The 22826-nt window shown below is 37.8% G+C and overlaps 1 protein-coding gene across 1 annotated transcript in view; it reads left to right on the forward strand.

Annotated features, from left to right (window-relative positions):
- The first annotated feature begins 831 nt into the window (after positions 1-831).
- LONP2 (lon peptidase 2, peroxisomal) overlaps positions 832-22826 on the forward strand; it is a 102757-nt gene continuing 80762 nt past the window's right edge. The window contains exon 1 of the mRNA XM_029965554.1: positions 832-877. Within this exon, the coding sequence (XP_029821414.1) occupies positions 832-877 (46 nt within the window). The remainder of the gene's footprint in view (positions 878-22826) is intronic.

Consider the following 22826-nt stretch of genomic DNA (forward strand, 5'->3'; position numbering starts at 1 on the left):
CAGCCACCAGGGCCCTGCCCGAGGCGGGGGAAGGCGTGAGGGGCGGCTGGGGCTCGCACTGGCCGCTCTGCGCTTTGGGAAGCCCGAGGGAAGTACCTGAAAGGGCGAATTTCCTCCGGCTGGCGCTGGGCTGTGCCGGGGCTCCCGGCAGCTCTCTCGGAAAGCCACTCAGCCACGAGGGAGAGGCGGCCATCCCTGCTGCGCCGGAAAGCCACTCAGCCACGAGGGAGAGGCGGCCGTCCCTGCTGCGCCCGCCGGGGGTGATGAGCTGGGGGATATTCTCACCTGGGGGAGAGAAGGAGCCGCCCTGTGCTCTGCCCTGAGGGCAGGGATGGTGCCCGCCTGAGGGCAGGGATGGTGCCCGCCTGAGGGCAGGGATGGTGCCCGCCTGAGGGCAGGGATGGTGCCCGCCTGAGGGCAGGGATGGTGCCCGCCCTGTGCGCACCTCTCGGGGCACAGAGGAATTGTTGTGGAAGCCCCTACCACACCGTGGGTGCCCCTTTGTGTCGGCTGCCATGTATTCCCTCTTCTTTTCTGAAGGGAAAATTTTTTAGGCAGTCATTTTTTAGGCAGTGCTTTGGGATAAGTTTGAAAGAACATCCTTACCCGAGTGACTCTGAGGCGAGGGAGCAGAACAACCCTGCGGTTTGGGGTGGCCTTACTTCAGCCTTCTCCTTCTGGTCGAGAAGAGGGTGAGGAAGCACAGGAGGAATTGCTATTTCTCCCCAGGTAGCTGAGGAAGAACCTTGAGGAGAGGGGAGCCAGAGGATGGAGTGGATTCCGAACAGGTGAGGAGGGGAGCAGTTCTCAGCAGTGCTGGTGCCCGTGGGCATGGGGGAGGAGGAGGAGGAGGAGCAGGAAAAAAGCATCACATGTTGTATGGTTCACACAGCCTTTCTCGGGAGTGTAGGGACTGAGGACCTGTGACACACATTTGGTGGATAAAGTAGAAATTTCAAAAGATAAAAGGCATACTTACGGTTTATGTAGAGAAAAATAAGCAGAACAAAATGTAGGAGCACTGATGCATTAAAACAGATATTCTAAAATATTCTAACTCCCCAGAAAGTTAATGTTTGTGTTTCCTACTGTGTAGACTTCAGGAAAGAAAAGTGCTTAGCATATTTAATTTCAGTGATATAAACATATAACTAAGAATATCTGAGCTATTTAACTTAAATATCAGTTTCAGTGATGTTCTTCATCAGCTTAACATTTTTTCCAAGTTGGTTATTACACCTTCAAACTGTATTTTCAGACTGTAATTGCCAAAGCATTTTGTGAATGCCTACAACAGATTTTACTGAACCAAAAATATTTATACAGTTCTTTAATATCAGCTGCTATGTGTATAACATTTGTGGTTGCAACAGATATAATAATATGGAGATCACGAAAGTGTAAAGGAATAGAAATGAGCAAATTGGAAATAATTAAATCAGATTATTTGGGTCTGTATTCAAACCATAGTAAGGGTGACTGATATGTTGTAATTTTGGATCAAGAATGGCCTAGCTTGGTCTCTTTAATAGTTTTAATGATCTATAAAAGTCTATAATTCCAACCATTTAAATTAGCTTGATAACATTAAGATGTTATCATTCAAGGGCGGAGAAATTATGCTAATATAATTATTGTCATATGAAAAATTGGGCTAATTTTAGGCTTTAAGAATACAGATGTGCAGCTCAAATGTTGTGTTCTCAATAGTTGTGCAGTAGGACATGATATAAAGTAGGTATTTTGTCATTGTTAGAAACAAAATGGCTTGAGTCATAAATAGGTTGCACATCTTTTTGGTAGGGGAGGGGGTATACTTGCCAGCAAAACAAAATAACTCATAGGACAATATTGGTGAATAAAAGCAATAAGGGAAAGCTGTTGCCTGTGGAAGGAAAAGGGGGGAAATGTGACTCTCAGCTGTTTTCTTATTTGCTGGAAACAAAACTCGTAATGTTACCTCCTAAAATCTGATTTTAATGGGTTATTTCCACTGGTGCAGAAATAATGCAAACGAAGTCTTTGTAATTTCAAAGATTAATTGATTGATTTCCAACTCCAAAAAAAAAAAAAAAAGAAAAAGATTGTGTCTGAAGGCATAAGAAAGAAACTGAGGCTCTGGAGACCTGCTGCAGAAACCAGTAACTTGAAATGGCACGACCACATTTGTTTACTGATACCTGGAAAATAGCTTATTCTTTCAGGAGTCATTTAAAAATGTATTTTGCTTTGTGGAAAATATTTCAGTATCAAGAAATGAACCAGAAAATAATGTTCATTTTGTGTTCATCAGTATTCTAGCAGAACCTTTCATAAGTCTGCTTTAATTTACAAAGCAATGGAACAGTTTGAGAAAAGTGTATGCACTAAATATTTTCACAAAATTGTAACCAAGCTAAGATGATTTCACTTTAGTTCTGTTCCAGGCTACTGACACTCAATGTTTATCCTTGAATAAGCAACCTGTTTTAGTGAATTCTCACTGCAGCAATATTAGCATTGTTTTCCAAGAGTGAGTGGAAGGGTGTGCTCATGTAGCCACTACACCCTGCCCTCAGCTGTCCTGTCACTGGGCAAGCTGAGAATCAGTCTCCACAGAGTTCACTTGGAATGCCAGTTTTTAACACTTTAAGTGTTACTTTTAATGCTGAATAATGAGGAAAAGTACCCTTTAATCATGGATGAGTTGTCTGTTTAATTTTCATTAATATCTTAATACTCTTTCCTCGATACAAATTTTTTCCTCATGATGAAATTTCGTATACACTTTCATCTCTTGTAGTCAAGGTATGAAAATACTGCGTCATGATAAGTGTATTATGACGATTATTATCTCCCGTATTGGAGAAGATTATTTTTACAGAAGACAGAAAATGTTTTTAACACTTCTGCTAAACTTTTTGTTTGGAGTGACCTTTAACTTGGCTGGTTTTCATCTCTTATGTAGTTCTTGGTTGGAGCAGGGTGAGGAGTAGTCCCACTTATCTCAATTGTGTGCTGAGAATGGCTGACAAGGACTGGGCATGAACAGGGTGCAAAGAGCCCAAGGGACAGGGAAACTGCAGTTGCTTTTCATTCATTTATCAGAAATAGTAATAAATACAATAAATATGTATCCTTGTGAATTCTGAATTCTATCAGAGAAGTCATTTTTTTCCATGACTTAACAACAATATTGGTAAATTATGTTTGTCCTTCACAAAGAAAAGGTTTTAGACTCGGTAATCCCAAATTAAGTTAAGATGTGAGAGTTTTGACTCCAGAAAAATTTGTTTACAGGAAGTTTGTCAAAGGATATTTTAATTTTGCATAATACAAATTAGGTCTGGGCATCCTATTTTGCCATGGGATCTGATAATAGTTCTAACAATTACCCCATTAATCAACTATTTTGTGTCTGATGGCTGAGCCAGCTTTAGATAACAGGGCCTGTGGGATTCCACTCTTTCCCACTCACTGTTGCAGTTCAGCAAAATTCAAAGGTATTACTCTTGCAAAATTTTTTTCAGTAGAAATTTTATGTAGTGAATGAATGCCCTGACTCTCAACCTGCTTGAAATAATAATCTTCCTTTTGGAATTTATCATAACTTCTGCCAATCTCATATTTAACCGTCTAATCGATGAAGTCCTTCAGCACTTTGAATAGTGAGGTCAGCTTGTTTAAATCAATAATGTATTTTCCCTGCCTTTTGGTGAAAGAAAGGCATGCTTACGTTGCTCTTCAAATAGGCATATTTCTCCTACCATTTTTTTTTAGCTTCAGCATTTAACAGCTAAACCAGCCATTTAGAAGTGTAACACCAATGCCTGAGCCTGCTGTTTCTGGCCTCACCTGGGTTTTGCCTGCTTTTTTCTTGTCACTTTGATGCAAGGAATCCTGTCAAGTAACTTCACCCTTGATCCAAGCTTTATTTCTTAATTCTCTTTAATCAATATGGTGGAACAACAAAAACAGATGAGGGAAACCATGAGGATAGTTTCAGTCCTTTTTTTCTAATATCAGCATTTAATGGGTATTACACAGACCTGAGAATCGTCTGATTTCTTTTCCCCCAAGTTTTTCATTTGTCCTCTGAAAAAGTGTCTGACTCGTATTTTACAAATAGATAAATCGTTTGAATACCTCATCTTGGTTAAAACATATTGCTTGCTTCATTCTTCATTGGCTTTAAATATATTTGGAAAAATCTGGGTGTAATCAAGCTGCATGAAAAATGCCAGTTCATAATGGAAAAAAAGAAACAGTTTTTGTAATCAGACTTCCTAAAATCGTTTTAACTCCAGGTAACAATATTTACCTGGCAGAACTCTGAGGACACTGTTCAGGCCTCAGTGGTGAGTAGGGTACCAGGTAAGCAAGAGGAATAAATGCATGAGATGCACAATAGAAATGGAGTCATAGCTAACATCTACCTGCATGAAATCAGAATTTAAAACTGTTGTTAATGCAGAAGGCTATTTTGGATACTGTGAATGGAAAAACAGTTCACTGAGAAGCAAATCTTAAGTGTCACGTGAGCAACTACTGATGGATATAATTTCAAGTACAGTTCAAAGTGTAAGGACTCCAAACTAAGATTGTTCTCAGTCTCTATTGAATCCTGGGATGCAGCTTCAGTCGTCAGACAGTGGGTAATTTGCCAAGCTCTGGAAGTGGTAGCATCTAGGGTGGAGAGAATGAATTGGAAGTATCAACCTTAATTATGAATTTTCTTGCTTTTGTGAATGTTATTTTGGTAGTTTTATGTGATCACTGCTACTCTTACATCTGTAATGATAACTGTATAGATTAGAGATGTAAGTACTGAGGAAAAGGACATTTAGCACAATTTGTAATTGTCTTATTCAAGTTCTTTTTTTGAAGGCATTCTGTCAGAACAGCTAAAAAGCTTAACAAAGAATGCTTCTGAACTGAATCGATGGAGTGTGCACATTGATTACAATTAGAAAACTTTGTGGCTAGCATATATTAGTTGGAACTGCTGAAAATGATTTAATGTGAATCATTTTTGTCAATAACAGTGTACGTCAATCGTGTTAAACCATTTCCTTGATGTACAGAGATTGATCCTTATTGTTTTAGCCATATGGAGCACATTATCCTGAGAGAATAATGTGCTTTTAGTATGTTAGTAGGTATGATTTGTATTGTGGTTTTTTTTTGGTTTGAGTGTTAGTTTGCTCTCTCTTTTTTTTTTTGTGGAAATAGACCACCTACTCACTTTGTTGCAAATACTTTTACATTTACAGCCTTTATTGTTGGAGAATTTGCACAGGGAGTTAATGGAATAGTATATTTAATGCCTGGTAATAAAGCCAAAGTCAGAATTGGCAAAGATGGAGCTCTTAATATCAGAGTGGCTGCCAAAACAGGATTGCTGAAAAGCTGGATGGTCTGGCTTGATGTCCAAACCAAGCTTCTACAAACATGACTCTGGCATTTGAGGTATAATTTGTGCCTAATTATGCTGACAAAAGCTGCTAGCTCTACCCTTGTACTACCAAAACTGGGGTTGTGATGCTGCTGCTAATTACAGCCCCCTTGTATCTGTGACAAATGATCACCATACAGATCAAGATGAGATGTGAGCAAGGCCCAAGACTTTGAATATCAGAAACCATACCATTAACTATGTTAATAGTAATCTTACGTCAGTTTTGAAATGTGTGCTTGGTTTTTTTATTCCTAAACAGCATATACATAAATATTCCTACTATTCTTTGTGTTGTAATAGAACTACAATAATAAAAAGGGCAGAAGAAAATTATAGATGGGACCAAATTGTCTCTGTTTTGGCTTGCTGTTGATCACTGGCAGTGACACAAGTTCTGTGTAACTCTGGTGGTGCTCTGTAAAGCCAGATCAGGATGATGTTATGGTTGCCATTCTGTCTTCTATTCTGGCTGCTTATGCTGCAAGTGTTAGAGAAGAGAAGATCCTATTTCTTGCCATGCTTATGCCTGAACTGTAGGGATTCCCCACTGAGGAGACAACATCTATCAGTTATTATCATTTATTACCCACAACCTCTCACCTCCACGACAGTGATGGAGTGAGGATGATCAGGTCATTTGAGAAAGAAGTCAGTTTGCTGCAATGAAGTTCAAAGACTCCGCTGCTCTGGTCAGCAAGCATACTTCACATCACATAGGCCTAAGGCAGTTTCAGATTATAGCTCCATGTGATCTTGTGGCAGATGCATTTTCTCATGGCATCTCTTCTAAACCCTACTCAAGTCAGCCCTGATCATGGAATTTACTCAGACCCTTGGAGCTTGTCAGCACAGGTAATTTTGAGCACACTAAAGCAGGATATGAAATGCAGCCTCCTAGTTGCTCTGCCAGTGATCTTTGCCACATACTTTCTGTCTACAGCAAGGAATCCTGCAGGTGAGAGTTTTTGGGTGTGCTGGTAGACTGTCTGTGGGGTTGGTACCAAGTGGCTTGTGTGTTGTCAAGGCATTAAAAACCTCACAGCACCAACTGTTCCATGTTAGACAAATTCTTAGTAAACAACAAAGGCATTAGCAATAAAAAGTCCTGTCTTACTGAGTTATCATATTTCACAATTGACATTAACCTCATTAAAATGTTCTATTTTACAGAAAAATACACTGTTCCTTCAAAAGAAGAAAAAAAACCCCAACAACTCAAAACAGGCCTTTTTGTGGGATTAAGAGTGATAATGTTTTTGTTTTCCATCCCATTAGATATTCTAATGTGGTTAGAAAGGCAGTTGGAAAAAGAATTGCCCCAAATTGTATTGAATTCTGGAAATCAGAATCTAGAAATCTAGAAATCAGAATTTTGAACAGAAACTACATACAGAACAGGATAAGAGAAGAAAGCAAGTCCTACTTAAAACACATGCTTCAATAAAGTGTCAAAACATACAGTCTTTTAAAAGTTTTTTTTAAAATAATTTGCTTCTAATACAGATAGTTATTAACAAATAGTACATAAGCCTTTAGTGTTTGAGAAACATTTCTTCAAGTGTGATTCCAGGGGAAAAAAAATCAATATTAAGATAGTACTTAATACAACTATCAATTCCAATGATCAATGATGGTTTTAAACTCTACTCCCTGTCCATTTAATATGCAGAAAAGCGTTTGTTCTTTTTGGTTAAAAAATGAGACCTAAACAAGCAGTTCCCAGTGTAGCTATCTGTTTCCTTTAAGTAAATTTCTATATACATATAAATTCTCCAGAACTACAGCTACAGGAAGCTATAGGAACACCAGAAGCAATACTGTGGCAAAAAAAAAGATAAGTATTTGGATGAATATGAGAGAGGAAGTCTGAAAATATGGAAGAGAAGTTGGTAACACTAGAAGAGAAAATAAGAGAGAGGAAGACAGCCCTTCAAGCTATTTAATGAGAAAATGCTTGGAATACAGACTATAATAGAAAAAAGTTCCTTTTATCAGTAGCTGTGTTCTAAAACCGTAATTGCACTGCTTAGCTGGGGAGTGAAGGAAATGAACTGAATTCATTGTCTTAATGACAAACTTAGCAGATGGGCAAAATGAATACATAATAAATTGTGCTTCATTTCTTACACAGACAGCAGTTTCATGAAATATAACAATGTTCTGCATTTTCTCCATCTGTTTCTACGAAAATAAATTTATTTCTTCTGTTTTCCTGACTCCCCCTTCGAAACATTATTTGATTTGAATACCATCCATACTTGAAGGAAATGATCCTTGCCATAAGAGGTCTCAATCAAAGCCTTGTCATCAAAGGAAAGATGTGACAGTATGGAATTGTACCCCAAAACTGTATGCAGATGCAGTTGCAGAATTCTGGATTGTTAAAAATATGCCTGGAACAATTGGAAATTTTGCCAAATTTGGTTGCAGTTTAGCCATGTAGGTAACCTAATTTAATGCAAACCCTTTTACAGTGCCTCTTAACCTACATATAAGTGCTCTATATTCTGTCCTAGAAGATGGAATTGTTTTTTACACCGGTTTCATACCAGTTATAAAAAAAAAGACTCCTGGTAGTTCTAGGAATCTGAATGTGTCTTAACATTTTATGGATATGACTGTATTCTATACCTACTGTGGTGGTCTCCCCCACCCACCTTTTTTTCCCTTTAGTATAACAATTTAAGGTGAAATCTAGAAACAGATGTTTGCTTCTGATGTTTTGCAGTAAAAAGCAACTCCATTTCAGATATGGTCCCATCTGTGAAAATTTAATCACTTGAGAGTTCAGTTTCTCTGAGGTTTTTTTCATACATATGGGGGACTGTTGGGTTGTAGGTATTTGGAAAGAGCTCTGAACAATGCTGGAGTTCAGAGGAAATGGCCATAAAGGCCAGGTTCACAAATACCTTCTTTTCTATCTAAGTGATATTTGGTGTTGTTATAAGGAAAGGTTTTACAATTATACACACAGCCTCTGGTTTAAAAAATAAAAAAGGTATTTAGTCAATAAAACTTGTTGCTTTTCACAGGCAGGTTGTATAGTTACTGGTCCTAATTTCTTGATAAGTCTAGGTCCAATTTTTTTTTCTTTTTATTTTTTATTTATTGTGAACAAGAATTATGCAATCCAGTAATCAAAAAGCACACTATATAAAATGTCTATTAAGAACTATACTGTACTGTCTAAAAGTGATTCTGAATGAGTTTTGTGCTTAACTGCATCTAACTTTCAATAAAGAATCCCAAATATCCTATATTCAGCCTTACAATTTAAGAGGCTCAGGAAAATGTATACAAAGGAACAAAGACATTTCATTCAGTGGAGTGTTATCCTTTGTTGTTATGTTAATGAAAAATAAGTCTTACAAAAACTTTAGTTTCCTCTATCCTTTTTATTTTAGAGTGTTAATTCATCTTTAAGATGAATGTTTCTATTCCTATGGGCAATTTGAAGATATCGAAAACTGCTTATAACCATATGCATTAGACCACATGCAAAGTATTTAACTTCTTAGCAATAGCAATTCTTTACAGCCTTTAACAATGTGACTTTTCAAGTGAACTTGTGTAACTTTTGTGTTCCAGATGGCCTGTACTTGTTGCATAAGGGTCTTCTCTGTTCAGGTGCACGGTGCTTCTATATGGAAGGAAATACTGTCATCTCTATTTTAGACAGCAAAGCAGATCAGTAATTTTTCCAAGGTTATTCAGGGACAGTTTCACAAGGTTTGGAATTGTGCTCTGGCTACCAGGTTACTTTGCTAATTATTTAATCACACTGGAGTGAGATTGCTCAAGTTACATGAATTGTTTTGCTACTGAATTTCAGACAGCACCATCTGCCAGCTAGGAGAAAATACCACAACTTTTGTCAAAATCAATATTGTGGTAGTAGATTCTTTAGCATTTGGACCATATTTCTACAAATGTGTTTGCAAAGTGGGGCCTATTAATATACTAAGAGATTCCAGTGATTTCAGTAGGACTTGCCAGCTGCCAACCAGACTTCTGAACTGGTTCTCCTCACATTCCCAGGCACAGCCCAGGAAAGCTTCTGTGTTCCCCAGGTTTGGCAGAGGCTTTCTAGCAGATAATCAGGGGCTTGGTGTATGAATGAAGAAGGTTCTCACGTGGTTTCGCTGCTCTATTCCATTTAACAGCACAGTTCAGGTGTGGAACAACATGATTTAATAGACAGAGGTCAAAAACTGTATGAGGAAGGAAAAAGGTCATGAGAGCAGCAAGATGCACAGTGCTAACAGATTCTGTGCTTCAAGTTGAGAAACTGGGAAAATTACCGAGTTTAGGGAGGTGGGGTTTGTACTACGAGTGCAGGGAAGAATGTCATTGAAGGGTGCAGTGACTCCAAATGGCTGAGGTTTGCCAAGGGCCTGTCATTGCTTACAAAAGATTTGGTCTTTGCTTTGTTATTCCTGCAAAAGAAGTGCAAGGTGCATTGAGAGATCTGGTGTTCAAACTCTCATGCTCCTGCCTGTCTCCTGCAAGTGAACACAGCTGATTCCCTCCCTCTTCAGGTTCCCTTTACTGTGTACTGCTGGTTCCAAAGGCAGGATTTAACGGGCAGAGTCAGAGTGCAGCACCTGTAGCTTTCTTCTTCAGTGGCATTGAACCATCTTTGTATTGCAAGGTTAAGTTGCTGGAATCCAGTTAAGAACCCCGTGTCCTCTGGAAAGAAAAAAGCCTTGAAAGATCAGTTGACAAAAACTTCCTGTTCAAAGACATTGAAGACTGAAGTATTTAAACTTGGAAAGAAATGGAGATGTATCAAGAGCGAATCTATAATGGAAAAATAGAAATATATAACTTTTTTTCCAGAATTAAATGAAAATTTGCTTATTGTCTTTCTCAGGTTCCTCTGTTCACTTGAGTGAATTTGTAATGAGATCAGGGGCTTAGCTGGTGCTTTATTAAGCACAGCACATGGCCCTGTCTCATGGAATTCAAGAACTGTTAAAATTTCATACGGTAAGTCTATTAAATGTTTTAGTTCTATTTTAATAATAAGGCCATAAGGAATCCAGAAGTAAAATCAGACCTCACATTTTGATTAATTTTGTGGTAAATCAGAGGAGAAGGTGAAAAATGATCTTCACTGAGTGTGCTTCGCTTCCCCTGTGGGGAAGAGAGGAATCAAATGATGATTTATTTTTTCCCCTCCCTCTAACTGGAAAGAAGAACATTCATGCAGAGAAGAGGGTTTTTTGTAGTATCTGAGAAATAAGTGTGCTTTCTTGTAGAAGTAGTGCACTTTAGATTGGAATGGTTTATACTAGACAAGAAGCTTCTTTTTGCAGATTGAGAAGTTTTAGAAGGAAGATGAGGATCACCAACTGAGGAACCAGTGTGGACACTCCTTATGTACTCAGAAATGACCCTGGTGTGGAGAAGGAAGAGGGTAAGGAACAACGACAGGCGAAGAACAGAACCATAATAGTCACATTTGTTTAGTTTTTGTCATTCAAATCAGCCCCCAAGATACTGTGGGGCCACAGTACACCCTGTATTCCAATATGGTGGAGAGCAGTGAATATTTTTAGGAGTGCAAAATAACTCCCTCCAAAAAAATTAAAACCAATATGAACATAATCTTTGAAGCCATTTCATTCTTGGTAATTTCTACAGCACAGGGACATCAATATAACACTGGTAGTGATCAGAGGTCATATGACTGTGCAGAAAGCAAAATACTCAAGATAATTGGACCAACTATTTGTTTCCATACATAATTCTGTCTGGCTTCACTGTTGTTCCCTCACTTCATGTGAAGGGCTGTCAGGGTCACCACTGGGTTGTGCATCACTCTGCTCCATTCATTTTTGGCCTATAGAATTGATGACCATTTCTGGATTTGCCTTTGGGATTTGGATATCATTCTAGGTTTCCTAATACTTTGCAGTTCATGTGATGATCACACACATTGTATTTGCTTATTCAGTAATCCCATATTCAGCTGGAACTGATGGATACACTGGCAACCTTAAAAGTTAATAAGTTTACTTGACTGTATTCAGTTACAAATCTTAAAATTCAGACTATACATTTGGTACAACTGTGTTTGCAAGAACTATATAGGTGACCTACAAAGCAAGGAAATGGTGCTGTCAAATGTACTCACAATGATTATAGTTACAGGCTGTTGTGGTCACTCACTGTGCTGGTCAAAAGAAATCCTGTAACAGGGAAAAATGTAGTCCATAAAAGAACTAGAATAGTTGTGGTCCTGCTTCTCACTATTTCAGTGTGGCATTACTCAGGTTTGAGAATTCTTACTGATGGATTTTGATGCTCCAAACAAGAACCTATGTGACTATGGAGGTTCCTTAGGACTTCAACAAAAAGTGGAGCATTAGTGAGGAGGATTTGGCCCTGGAACTTCATTTTCTTTGGTTTTGTTTGATTTACAGTCCATTAGCCATAGCTGTGTATCTCAGTTTTCAGTTTAACATTGCTTCTCACGTGGTCCTAAAGAGGGAAGCTGTGAGCCAGGCTGTCTGCTAAGGAGAGTCCTTTGGGAAGCATCCTTAGAAAGGCAGCATGATTGAACTGTCTACTCAAACATAATTTTTGAAGCCTTATAGGCCTGGGATTGGGGCACAGGCATTGCTGGCTGTGCATACACAAGTGAAGCTCAGATAAAGCTTTGAAATGGTAATTGGTGTCTCAAAAAGTCCCCGTCCATTGTTTTATCCACAGGATGGAACTTTGTTATTTCAAATGAGAAATTTGTTATGCAAATATTTTCAGAAATAAAAGTTTACAGAAAAAAAAAATCTAATATCCTGAAGCCATTACTTCTTCTAGAAAAAGTACAATGCAAGTGTACATTATGTCTTTTTTTTTAAAATATACAGAAGCAAAAAAAATTGAAACTAGAAATTTTAAAAGCCCAAATAATTTTTTCTAATCTGCTCTATTAATGAATAATTGCTTAATGTTGCCATGTATTCTCTATGGAGATGATGTTTATTAAGAAGTCATGCTTTCAGCATTCCTCTCTACAAAGCCCCTGTATTTTTGCACATTTCAAGGATGGGAAGATTTATGAGGTTCATTTTTTCATCCTATTCTGTTTTATCTCATTCCAGCAAACTGCACTAATTTTTTTTTCCTGTGATCATGCTGATAATGGTCCTTTGAGAAAAATAGAAATTACTTTATAAGTCACAATTTGAATATACTAATTTTTACAGTCTTAAAAAAATTACTTTTGATGGATTTCAAGGTATTTCATTAATCAATGCTTTTCTCTGTCTAAAGGGCATTTTCTTGGCAAAATATTTTCCAAAACTGTGCAGGATATTCTATTCTGATTCCTCAAGATGGAAGTGAAAGGTGAATGTAGGTTATATATACATATATATAATACATATTTAATGAGAATGTCCTTCCTGAATTTTACTGTCTAACATTAGAAAGTGCAGTTCAGTTCTGGTGTAAGAAAAAAGCAAAATATTATGTACTTTTCTGACTTTCAAGCAGGATATTTATATAAATTGGCATGAATCAGTTTACTAGAAGTGTCTTGATTCATTCCAACCGCATCAACATTTTTGTCCCAAGTAGTAGTCGGCATCTTATTGGAAAAATGTGAATAAGGATTAACTTCTAAGTGCTTGCTAGTTCCAGAGAAGCTAATAAAAATGAAATTAGCTTTTCATCAGAAACCAAGGTTTCCTTTTATTAGAAAGGAAGTATTGCATGTATGTGTGTCTTGAGAGCAAGAGAAATGTTGTACAATGATTTTTTCAGAGATAATCAGAGGAACACTTTTCCTTACCTATGCAGAAAGAAGCATATCAAGTATCCCACAACACTAATGATGTTTTCTGTGTGAGTCCGTTGAGAAATTATTTGTGTTTCTTTATACATTTGAATGTGTTTGTATAAATCTGAACTATTTTAAGAAAGAGTAAAAGAAATGTTGTATATATAACACATACTTGTACTTACTCTGGAAAAGAAACAGCTTCTTTGATTTTACTGGTTTTCAACAGTTGAAAAGGGCAATGTTTTAATGTGCACAGAAGAAATCTTATCATGCATAGACTATATCTCATTTAACAACTTCCCAAGACATGCTTTGTTCTTGTAGAAAATGAGTATTTTCATTTTGGTGCACATGACTATCAGAAATTATGATGTTGTTCACTGAGTTTTTTGAAAAATATTTTTTATTCCCCACACAGCCTGTATAGTATTATTCCAATGAAAAATTCAAGATGTCACAGCACAAGACAGATATCACTTCTGCAGCTGATGTCAGATCTTGAAACAAATTCATTTAAGCTGCCTTGTAACTTGCCTGTCTTTCCAAAAGAGCAAAGTGTACTGTAAGAGTCAGGGTTTGTTGCTTCAATCTCTCTTGATAATGATTCTAATTAGTGTTGTGATAATTAGATACAGATGGTTTGCAGGTGGGGAATGCCAGGCTTCATCTTTTCTAAATTGCTCAATGTGTCACCTGTTTCACAAAATAAAGAAGCCATAGGCCCTGAACAAAAAGCCTGTTGATACAACTGAGAGACTCCACATTATTTCATGGGCATTTAGAATAAACCACAGATTCCACTGTGTTTTTTGATAGTAATAGCTACTTTGCAGAGCAACTTGTCTAATAGCAGATATTTAGAATTGTGTGGAAACATCATCTTGAGGAGAAATGTTGTTCTAGACAAGCTATGTTTATGCAATCTTCCTCTAGTTGTACCAATTCTCTTCTGCCCCTCAGTCCTGGGGAAAACCTTTTCTCCTGCTCATTCTCATCTTTCACCAGCTGGTAAATCATTTGGTCCAAAATAAATGAAGGATTACATAAAAATCATGGTCAGCATAGTTTCCCATGGAAAGAGTTGTGTATTCCATGTATCTTTTAGATACTTAAATCAGTGATTTTATTTTACTATTTGGGATATTTTGTGTAACAGTGGTGACAGAATTCCAATGAGGAGATTTAGAGATTTCCACTGTCCCTGGAGGCAGGGGGAGGAAAAAGATGAAGCTGTCATATCTGAGTCCTTACTTCACTTCCCGAGACAAAACAATTTCCATTTCAGCTGTGTATTGTGCAAAGAAAATGTGTTTAGAGATGTTGCTTATCAGACGTGAATTTATAAACAAGGTAAAGTGTGAGAAAGGTCTGCTATTCTGGAAATGGCTACATTTCTGATACTCTTGCTTGAAAGGATTTCAGTGATCTAGAAAATTTAAACCCAGCCTTTGTGTGCATCCAAGCTTCTATTCAGGGCGCTTCTCAGATATACCAGGGCAAGTTTCTTCCTGTAAAATGGCATTAGAAGAGTTAATTTCATTTTCTAAAAACTAATCTGATTAAGCTTTTCAGTATTGTTGTCTATAGTTTGCTTTTTAAATTTTTTTTTGTATCTAAAATTGCCACTGCCTGGAAGGCTACACTTTGCAGAATTCATTGGTGTGAGGGCTAATGATTCACCACGGCCTTAAAACTTCAGGGATTGCTTTGTTCCTTGCTGGCAGGATCCAGCTCTTTGGCTGTGAAATGACTCCATGTGATACCAGCAAAGAACATGTAAAAATGAGGAAAAAAAGTCTTTAAATGACTGCTAAATACCTATGACATGATTAAGTGCTTGCACTATCCTGTAAAGACAGACATAGACTATTGAAGATCTGTCTCCTTGCTTTTGCCCTTAGGAATTGAGTCATCTACAACCATCCTTACCAGTACCTAAATGCTAAAAATCCAGCTGAGGAAATGAATTTCAATACATCTACTGCAGATCTATCTGTACATCTATATTAGCACAGCATGATTTGTTGATGTTTACAGATGAGCACTTGTTAAAGAGTTTGCAGTTATAACTGGTTTATGACCAGTCTTAGTGTTGAGTAATATTTATGTCTGCTAAGCTCTTTGTATTTTCATATTCTGTTTGAAATATCAAAACTGTGCAAATGCTACTGCTCCTTTTCTTGTTCCTTAAAGGCTATTTGTTATTCTCTGTTCTTAAATACACAAGCATGTCCAGAAGGGAATTTGGGATAAGTTTGTCTGAACTGCAGCTGTCTTGGTTGTGACGCCTTGGTCTTTTTATATTGCAAAACCCTTTTTCCTTGTTTGGGATTTTATATGGGAGATAATTCTGCCTTGATTACCCACTTGAAATGGCTAAATATTCTTGTGACAAGGTAATCATATCCAAGGAAAGTCTTGCACCAAGACAGTAGTTCTGCCATAAGGCAATATTTTAACTGATGGACTTCTCATTAGATATTCTTGTCACATCCACCAGCACTGTCACCTTTGGATGTAGAGTGAAATTCAGTTCTGGGTGCAGATAATTACATTCTCACCAGGCAGAACTGCAAGATCAAAGATCAGAAGTCAAAACTTGTCAGATACTTTTCCTTCTGTATTATTCCCTCTCTCCTCTTGGCTGTAGCAATTACCAAGAAATTATGCAAATCCAGTTGCATTTATATGACTTTAGATAAATCAAATATTTTAAAAATTTCAGAAGTTTAGATAATGCCAGGTATTATCACACTCTAAATAACAGAGACTCGTGGTAACGTTAGGAAACCTTTATTTTGTTCCTTGCTTTACCAAGAACTTTGCTTTACTTGTATGAGACTTTTGCTTTGTTCATCCTGTCACAATAGAAATTTCTCATGCCTGGACTCTCCTGTCTGTGATGGAGACATTGCTGTGGCCCCCATGTGATGTGGCTCCAGCCAGGCTTGTGGGTGCATGGTTTGTCCATCTGTCTGGCTCACTGGAATTTGCAGCTGGAAACTCACTGTGAGCTATTTGAATAGTTCTTCAACTTCTTGACAGATTTTGCATCTTGCACTGAGCTGACTGATCCTGTAGCTCGTTTCTTACTGGTTTCTAAGCAACTCAGTTCAAAGCTAACTGCACAATTTCATTTAACAAGGCTCTCAACTTAGCAATGCATTAAGTCCAGATCTTGCTTATTGTTGTGTACTTAATAAATAGGAGTGATATGCCAGGCTTAGGTGAATTGAAAGTTTGAGGTTTTATCACAGATTCAGTAGGCCCTCTTGCAGAATAAATGTCAAGTCATAATGTGAATTTTGCTGCAACTGCTGTGAAACTGTAGCTTCTTCAGTCCTTGATAGAGACAAGACTAATATAAGCTCCTATTTGGGGATGTATTTGCTATTTGAAATACAAATATTGTTTGGCCTTCTATGCATTTTATGAATAGGGTTTTATGAAGGTTTGTTTTTTTAAAACTCTATTTATATTATCACCAATACTTTTCTATTTGCTCTCCCTCTACAATACTGAGAATATCTTATTCCTCCATCGTAGATATATTTCAAGGTTAAAAAAAAGTTTAAAGTAACTGTCTTAAAAGCATTCTCCATTATGTTGCAATGTGGTCCAGGAAGACACCATTATCCTTGGAAAATGTAGAAGCTTAAAAATAAGCATTGATTTGGCAGCAGTTATAACCTAATTTATTTTATCATGTACCAAATTTCATTGTGCAGCTGGCTGATCAGCTGTGGCCTGATGATGCCTGAGAGGCACAGTGCTGTGTGATGGACCATATTTCCATCTTTTCCTTGACTCTCTTCATTCTCTTTTAGAATCCTCTTTTTGCTCCTGAGGGACAGAGAAATGGCTGTTCTTTTGTTTCGGAATGAATGTGCCTCTTCTTGGACTCCCACGTGAGAACTAGACATTAGAGGATCTAACACAGGGATGTCAAGAAACCTGTAAACCTCCTAATTAGACATGTCTTAAGTGTGAAACAATCAGAGTTGGGGTTCTGCCCACCTCCCGGGAGCAGGCAGATAGAGAAGCTGCTGTTTCACCACTTCATTATCACCCAGTGCACTGAATAGGAAAGCTCTGATGTCACCCAGTTGCTATGGCAACACCATCCTTGCTTATCTCTGTTTCTCTGGCAACAATCCCTTACTTTCTGCTATATTCACACTCTCTTTGTTACTATAAAATTCCTTCATCGTGGTTTATATATTCACTCACATCAGGTCATTTCTTAGATTCAGACTGTGTCTTCCTTATACAAAGGATTACTGGACTTTTATCATTTCACATTAATTTTAGTAAGTTTTGAAACTGGAAAAGGAAACCAAGCCATTTAAGAGACTGTAGAGAGGCATGGTAAATTAAAATTCATTTTATAGTCTGTAGGATTCATTTAAGGTTGTAGGGTATGTATTTCGTTTGGGAAATACCCTGGTTTGAAGTTAGAGATCAGGGAGTCCTTGGGAGAGTTTAGTGTCTGTGTTCCAATTGACTGTTCTCCCTCAGAAGTGGATAAAATGTGTAGTCTGATATCACAAGGTACTTGAGGAAACCAGCCAGAAGTGATACTTATGGGCTGGGATTCTGTGAAGAGTTCCAGTGTGTGTAGAATAAATCACAAGATAAGAATCTTTATACAGAAGTTTAGATTTGTAACATATTTTAAGATAGAAGGGACCTCCAGAGTTCCCCATCTGTTCTAACCCTTTGTTCAAAGCAGACCTAATCAGATCAGCCTACTCAGAAAAAAAATTCAGTTCAGTTTTGAACACCTTCAAGAACGGATGGTTCATAACCTCTCTATGTGACTGTTCCAGTATTTGACCACTCTAATTTAAAACAAAAAATGGAAAAAAAGGAATTTCCACTGTTCCAACTCGTGTCTGTTGCTCTGCACCTCCTGTTCTCACGTTCTTGTGCACAGCCAAGAGCAGTTCACCTCTGTTGTCTCTGCATCCTCCTACCAGGCCGTTGTGTCCCTGACCATCACAGTGACCCTCCACTGAACTCACTCCAGTATAACTTGGAATCAGAAGAAGGCAAAACTGGGATCATTTTACTTGTTTCTCTCCCCTGCTCTATTCTCATTTTAGTGACAGTGGCGGATCTTGTTCAATCAATTAGGGGAATGAAAGGGAGGGAAAGAAGGAGGAGGAAATAATTAATTAATACCAGCCTAGAATTTTCAGAACAAGTTAAATATTTTCCTTTCTATGGCTAATGGGTTGATAACAGTGTTCCATAACTGAGTATTAATATTCATGAGGAACTATAGGTAATTAACTGATTTTATAGCTGAAGAGAAGGTGAAGAATCTTGCTATTGTTGGTAGCATCTACTTTGGTCACCCCGTCCCAAAGATCCATTTGAACAGAGTTATAGAAAAAATACCCATGCTAACGTTTCTGTGAGTCTTTCATGTAAATATTCTTGTTCATTTCAGTGAAAATTTAGCAGGCAGAACTCTACAAGTAGAATTACAATCTGCATTGCGTTGTGTTTCTGCAGAGACAGACATGTTTATGTTCATGTAATACATGGCAATATTAATCATTGGAGAAGTAAAAGGACTACTCCTAAAGTTCTTATTCTCAGCTTTTACATTAGCTCCTTTCAGATTTATGGATACTGCATATTTATGTGTTGTGTCAGCACTGGAGCAGTTTATCATTTAACACTTATCTCACTGAAGAGTAATTTACTTTCTCCGTATTAGATAATTTTTGAAACCCTTGTATATAATAAAATACATTCACTATAAATTTATAAAGAAAAACTTGAATGAGCTTCAAAATCAATTCCTTCACTTTAGGCAGAGTAACTACTTTGTCATTTCTATTATTATTGCTCTCTGATGTTTTGGTATTCTGTCACTGCCTGTGCAACCACTGTGGCCTCACGATAATGTAAAGAAGATACAGAATCAGAGAATCACTGAGGTTGGAATAGACCTGTAAGATTGAGCCCAGCCATTAATCCAGCACTGCCAAGCCCACCATTAAACTGCCCTGGGCAGCTCCAGTGCTTGACAACCCCTTCAATGAAGAAATTTTTTTCTAACATCCAAACCTAAACCAGCCCTGGAACAACTTGAGGCCATTTCCTCCTTTCAGATAGTTGTAGAGAGTGAGAAGGTCCCCCCTGAGCCTCCTTTTCTCCAGGCCGAGCCCCCCCAGCTCCCTCAGCCACTCCTCATCAGACCTGTGCTCCTTTCACCAGACCCTTCACCAGCTTTCTTTGCCCTTCTCTGGACCTGCTCCAGCCCCTCAGTGTTTGGCCCCAAACTGCCCCCAGTGTTCAAGGTGTGGCCTCACCAGTGCCCAGCACAGGGGGACAGTCACTGCCTTGGTCCTGCTGCCACACCACTGCTGATACAAGAACCAATGAAATGGTTTCACTTCTTTAAAAAAATAGATCTTTGCTATCAGGAGATTTCTAAGTGAATTGTATCAGGGAATTTATTTACACTAGAATTCCTCTTTAAATAGCCAAATAGCAGTTAAGGTTCCATATAAATACAGAATACAAACAGAATCTTTACATGATACTGTTGACACTCTTTGTCTATCAAGTCATAATGACATTTGAGGTAATTCAGCTACTAATCTGAGAGATTAATATCCTCTTTCCTTTAAGTTCCTTTTCATGTCATGAGAAGATGAAATGGATTGTATTTTTCCAACTTTTGTTATGGAACTAGAGATTTCCAAGAAACTAGTTAAGTGTGGGCTGGATATTTCTTGTTGATTAACTTACTTGTTGTTTTATTGTTTTAGATATTCCTGTGTTCATGCCTGTTTTACTGGTTTGTCATCATTGATACCGGATGAGATGTTAAGGATATATTTGTATCCAATGGCAAGAGTTATTTGGTGTAATATTTCAGTGACTCTGGAGCCTGTTTCAAGGCTACTTGTTGTTTTGTACTTACTAAAAGTTGTTCTTTTCAGGAAAGGCACTTAGCACTGCACCAAAGGAGTGTTAGTGAAAGAACATTAAAGCTGTCATCCTGGTATTTTCCTACACCCCTTTTCCCCAGGATCTTCCTCCCTCCCCTGCCACAGGATTTAACAGAGGAGGCAGGATGGCTGAAGCATGTCAAGCTGAGTATTCAAAGTTGAGTTTGTGTCAAAGAAAATAAGCTGCCATCTATGTGACAAGGAGCCTGGAGAGGAACAGGGGAGGTATTGCCTAGTCTGAAACATTAACTGAAGATTTGATTTGAAATTTAAAAAAAAAAAAAGTAAGATTAGGCCAGGGAGAATGCAGGGAGAATGGTCTCTGGCATCCAGAGTTTGTCTTTTAAAAATAATTACAAAAAAGAAATAAATCTGACTCTTGCTTATTACATTTTATGACCCTAGTGTGTTAGTCATTGTTCTTGAGATGGGATGGAAATAATAGTTGAGAATCAAGCAGAATTTATAATACTAAATAGCAGTCTTGACAGTTTCTCAATAAAAAGTAATTCAACAAATTGCCAACACTTTTCCTGATCAGAGTACATAATGCAACAGATAAGTGACATCAGGCTCAGCAGGCAAGTAATCAGCATCCAACACATAATGATCTTTGTAATTTGGAATGTATCTGCTCTGTCACATTGGCAGTTGGTGGTTATCCCGTGTCAGTTTGGTTCCTTGCCCTGCAGCAAGACTTTTGAATGTGAAGACCATCTTACAAGAAAAATAAATGAACCAATCACTAATCTACCACTTCCATTCTTGCCACATGTGATTAAAAGAAGTACTTGAGAATTTAAAATACAGCTTGAAACTTGTGTTTGTATTTTATGTTTCAATGAGTTATATTTGTTATCAGAAACTTCTGAAGTATTGATTCAGTCTATGAATTTTGTGTTTTGCTGCTCTGAATAGGCAAAAAATAGTACAGTCTGGTTACCTGAACTTCCTCACTAGTTTTCCCCCCCTCTTTTTCTCACATGTGATAAAAGATTTCCTAGAAATTTAGCTCTATCTTAGCAAGATTTTACTTTGTGGTATATTTCAGGTTGTTTTTTTTTTGGAAGTCAATTAATATGACAGTGTGATCTTGTCATGCTGAGGGAGCACTGAACAGAGACCATGAAATCAGGACTGAATATGCAGTAGATTGGTAGATTAATTAATCATAACGATGGAAATGATATTATTTCAGTTAGTACAGTTGGGGTTGCATTTCTGTAGCCATAAGTAAATAATAAAGTGTTACTTAATTATTGCAGTTATGCTGCTTTTAGTTTCCCAGCTTATCTGGACATCAAACACAAGGTGTTCAGGATGTGTTTAGATCTGTAATACTAAAGCAAATATATCATCATATCTGTGTATTTTAAGTTCTTTTGTCCTCCAGTGCTCCTGCTGTGTTTTGCACAGCATCTGAGCATATCTTCATTCACCATCTTTCTCTGTCTATATTCAAACATTAATTGTGGTTGCTCTTTATGTAAAAAATCTTGGGTGAACAATCTGGGCAGTTCTTCTACTCTAGCTGTTTACTCTTAAGTTAGTCAGGTAGTTTTCACAGACTTGCTTTATAGCCCGTGGGGAATACAGAGAAGATCTGAATGGTGATTGAGAACTTCCTGTCTAGATGATCCTCTGTTTCCATGAATGCTGCAGGAGTCCAGGGAGATTGGCTTGCCAAATGAAGTGCCTAAATAGTGTCATGGGAGTATTTTCCCCTTTTACTGCATATGGGGCTTGAAAGCATCTTAAAACCTCACTTTGGCTGCACAGATGGTCTCAGAGCTGCGTATCAGCTCCCTCTGGTGAAAGGAAAGAGAGGTGTGAAATACGATGGCTGGCTGGGGATACAGCTGGTGGGGAATGATTTATAGGACTCTCTTATTTTTCCTGACATGACTGCTTTTCTGAATGCATATTCAGGTTGACTACACTAGACTGTGTTCCTCAATGCTGAGGAGCTGCATTTCTCAATTTCTTACTCATGTCTTGCATGTGTTTTCAAGCTGTTGGCTTGATACAGCAGAATTTTTAGTTACCTTTTGTATAAATACACCCAAATGACAATGTCTGAAAATGCTGTATTAAGTTATCAAGGTGGCACTTCGTAGTTACTGCGTATTTTAGATCACATCATACTTTTCATGTTACTTTGGCCTGTAGTTAAAAAAGTAAGATGACAGCATAACTGCTGACAGAAAATATGTTGTGTAATGTCACTTTTGTTTTGCAACACGGGAAGTCAAGACAATTAAGTTCTATCACCTCCTTTACAGAGTTTGTGCATCTGCATTTTTAAAGTGCTTGGGTGAGAGTGGGTATAGAAAGCACGTTTTTAATATGCTTCAATCTAGTACAAGAGAACATTTAAAAAGAAGAAACACAGAAAGTTACCTTTTGTAAATTGCTAGAGATAACTGGATGGATCAAAAGAATAAGATTTATTGGCGAAAATATGAGTTTATTTAGATAGTAAGAACAGATAGAATGTGGTCTGTTTAGCGGAGGGAAGAAAGGAAGGATAGGAAGTAGGAAATCCTGTTGCTGATTCAGCACATGGCACACAGAGGTGACAAATTCTCTGTGAATTTTCACTTTCTAGGTCAGACTGAATCACTTG

This window comes from Manacus vitellinus, unplaced genomic scaffold (genome assembly GCF_001715985.3).
Source record: "Manacus vitellinus isolate BGI_N305 unplaced genomic scaffold, ASM171598v3 scaffold_10_pilon, whole genome shotgun sequence".
Lineage (NCBI taxonomy): Eukaryota > Metazoa > Chordata > Aves > Passeriformes > Pipridae > Manacus > Manacus vitellinus.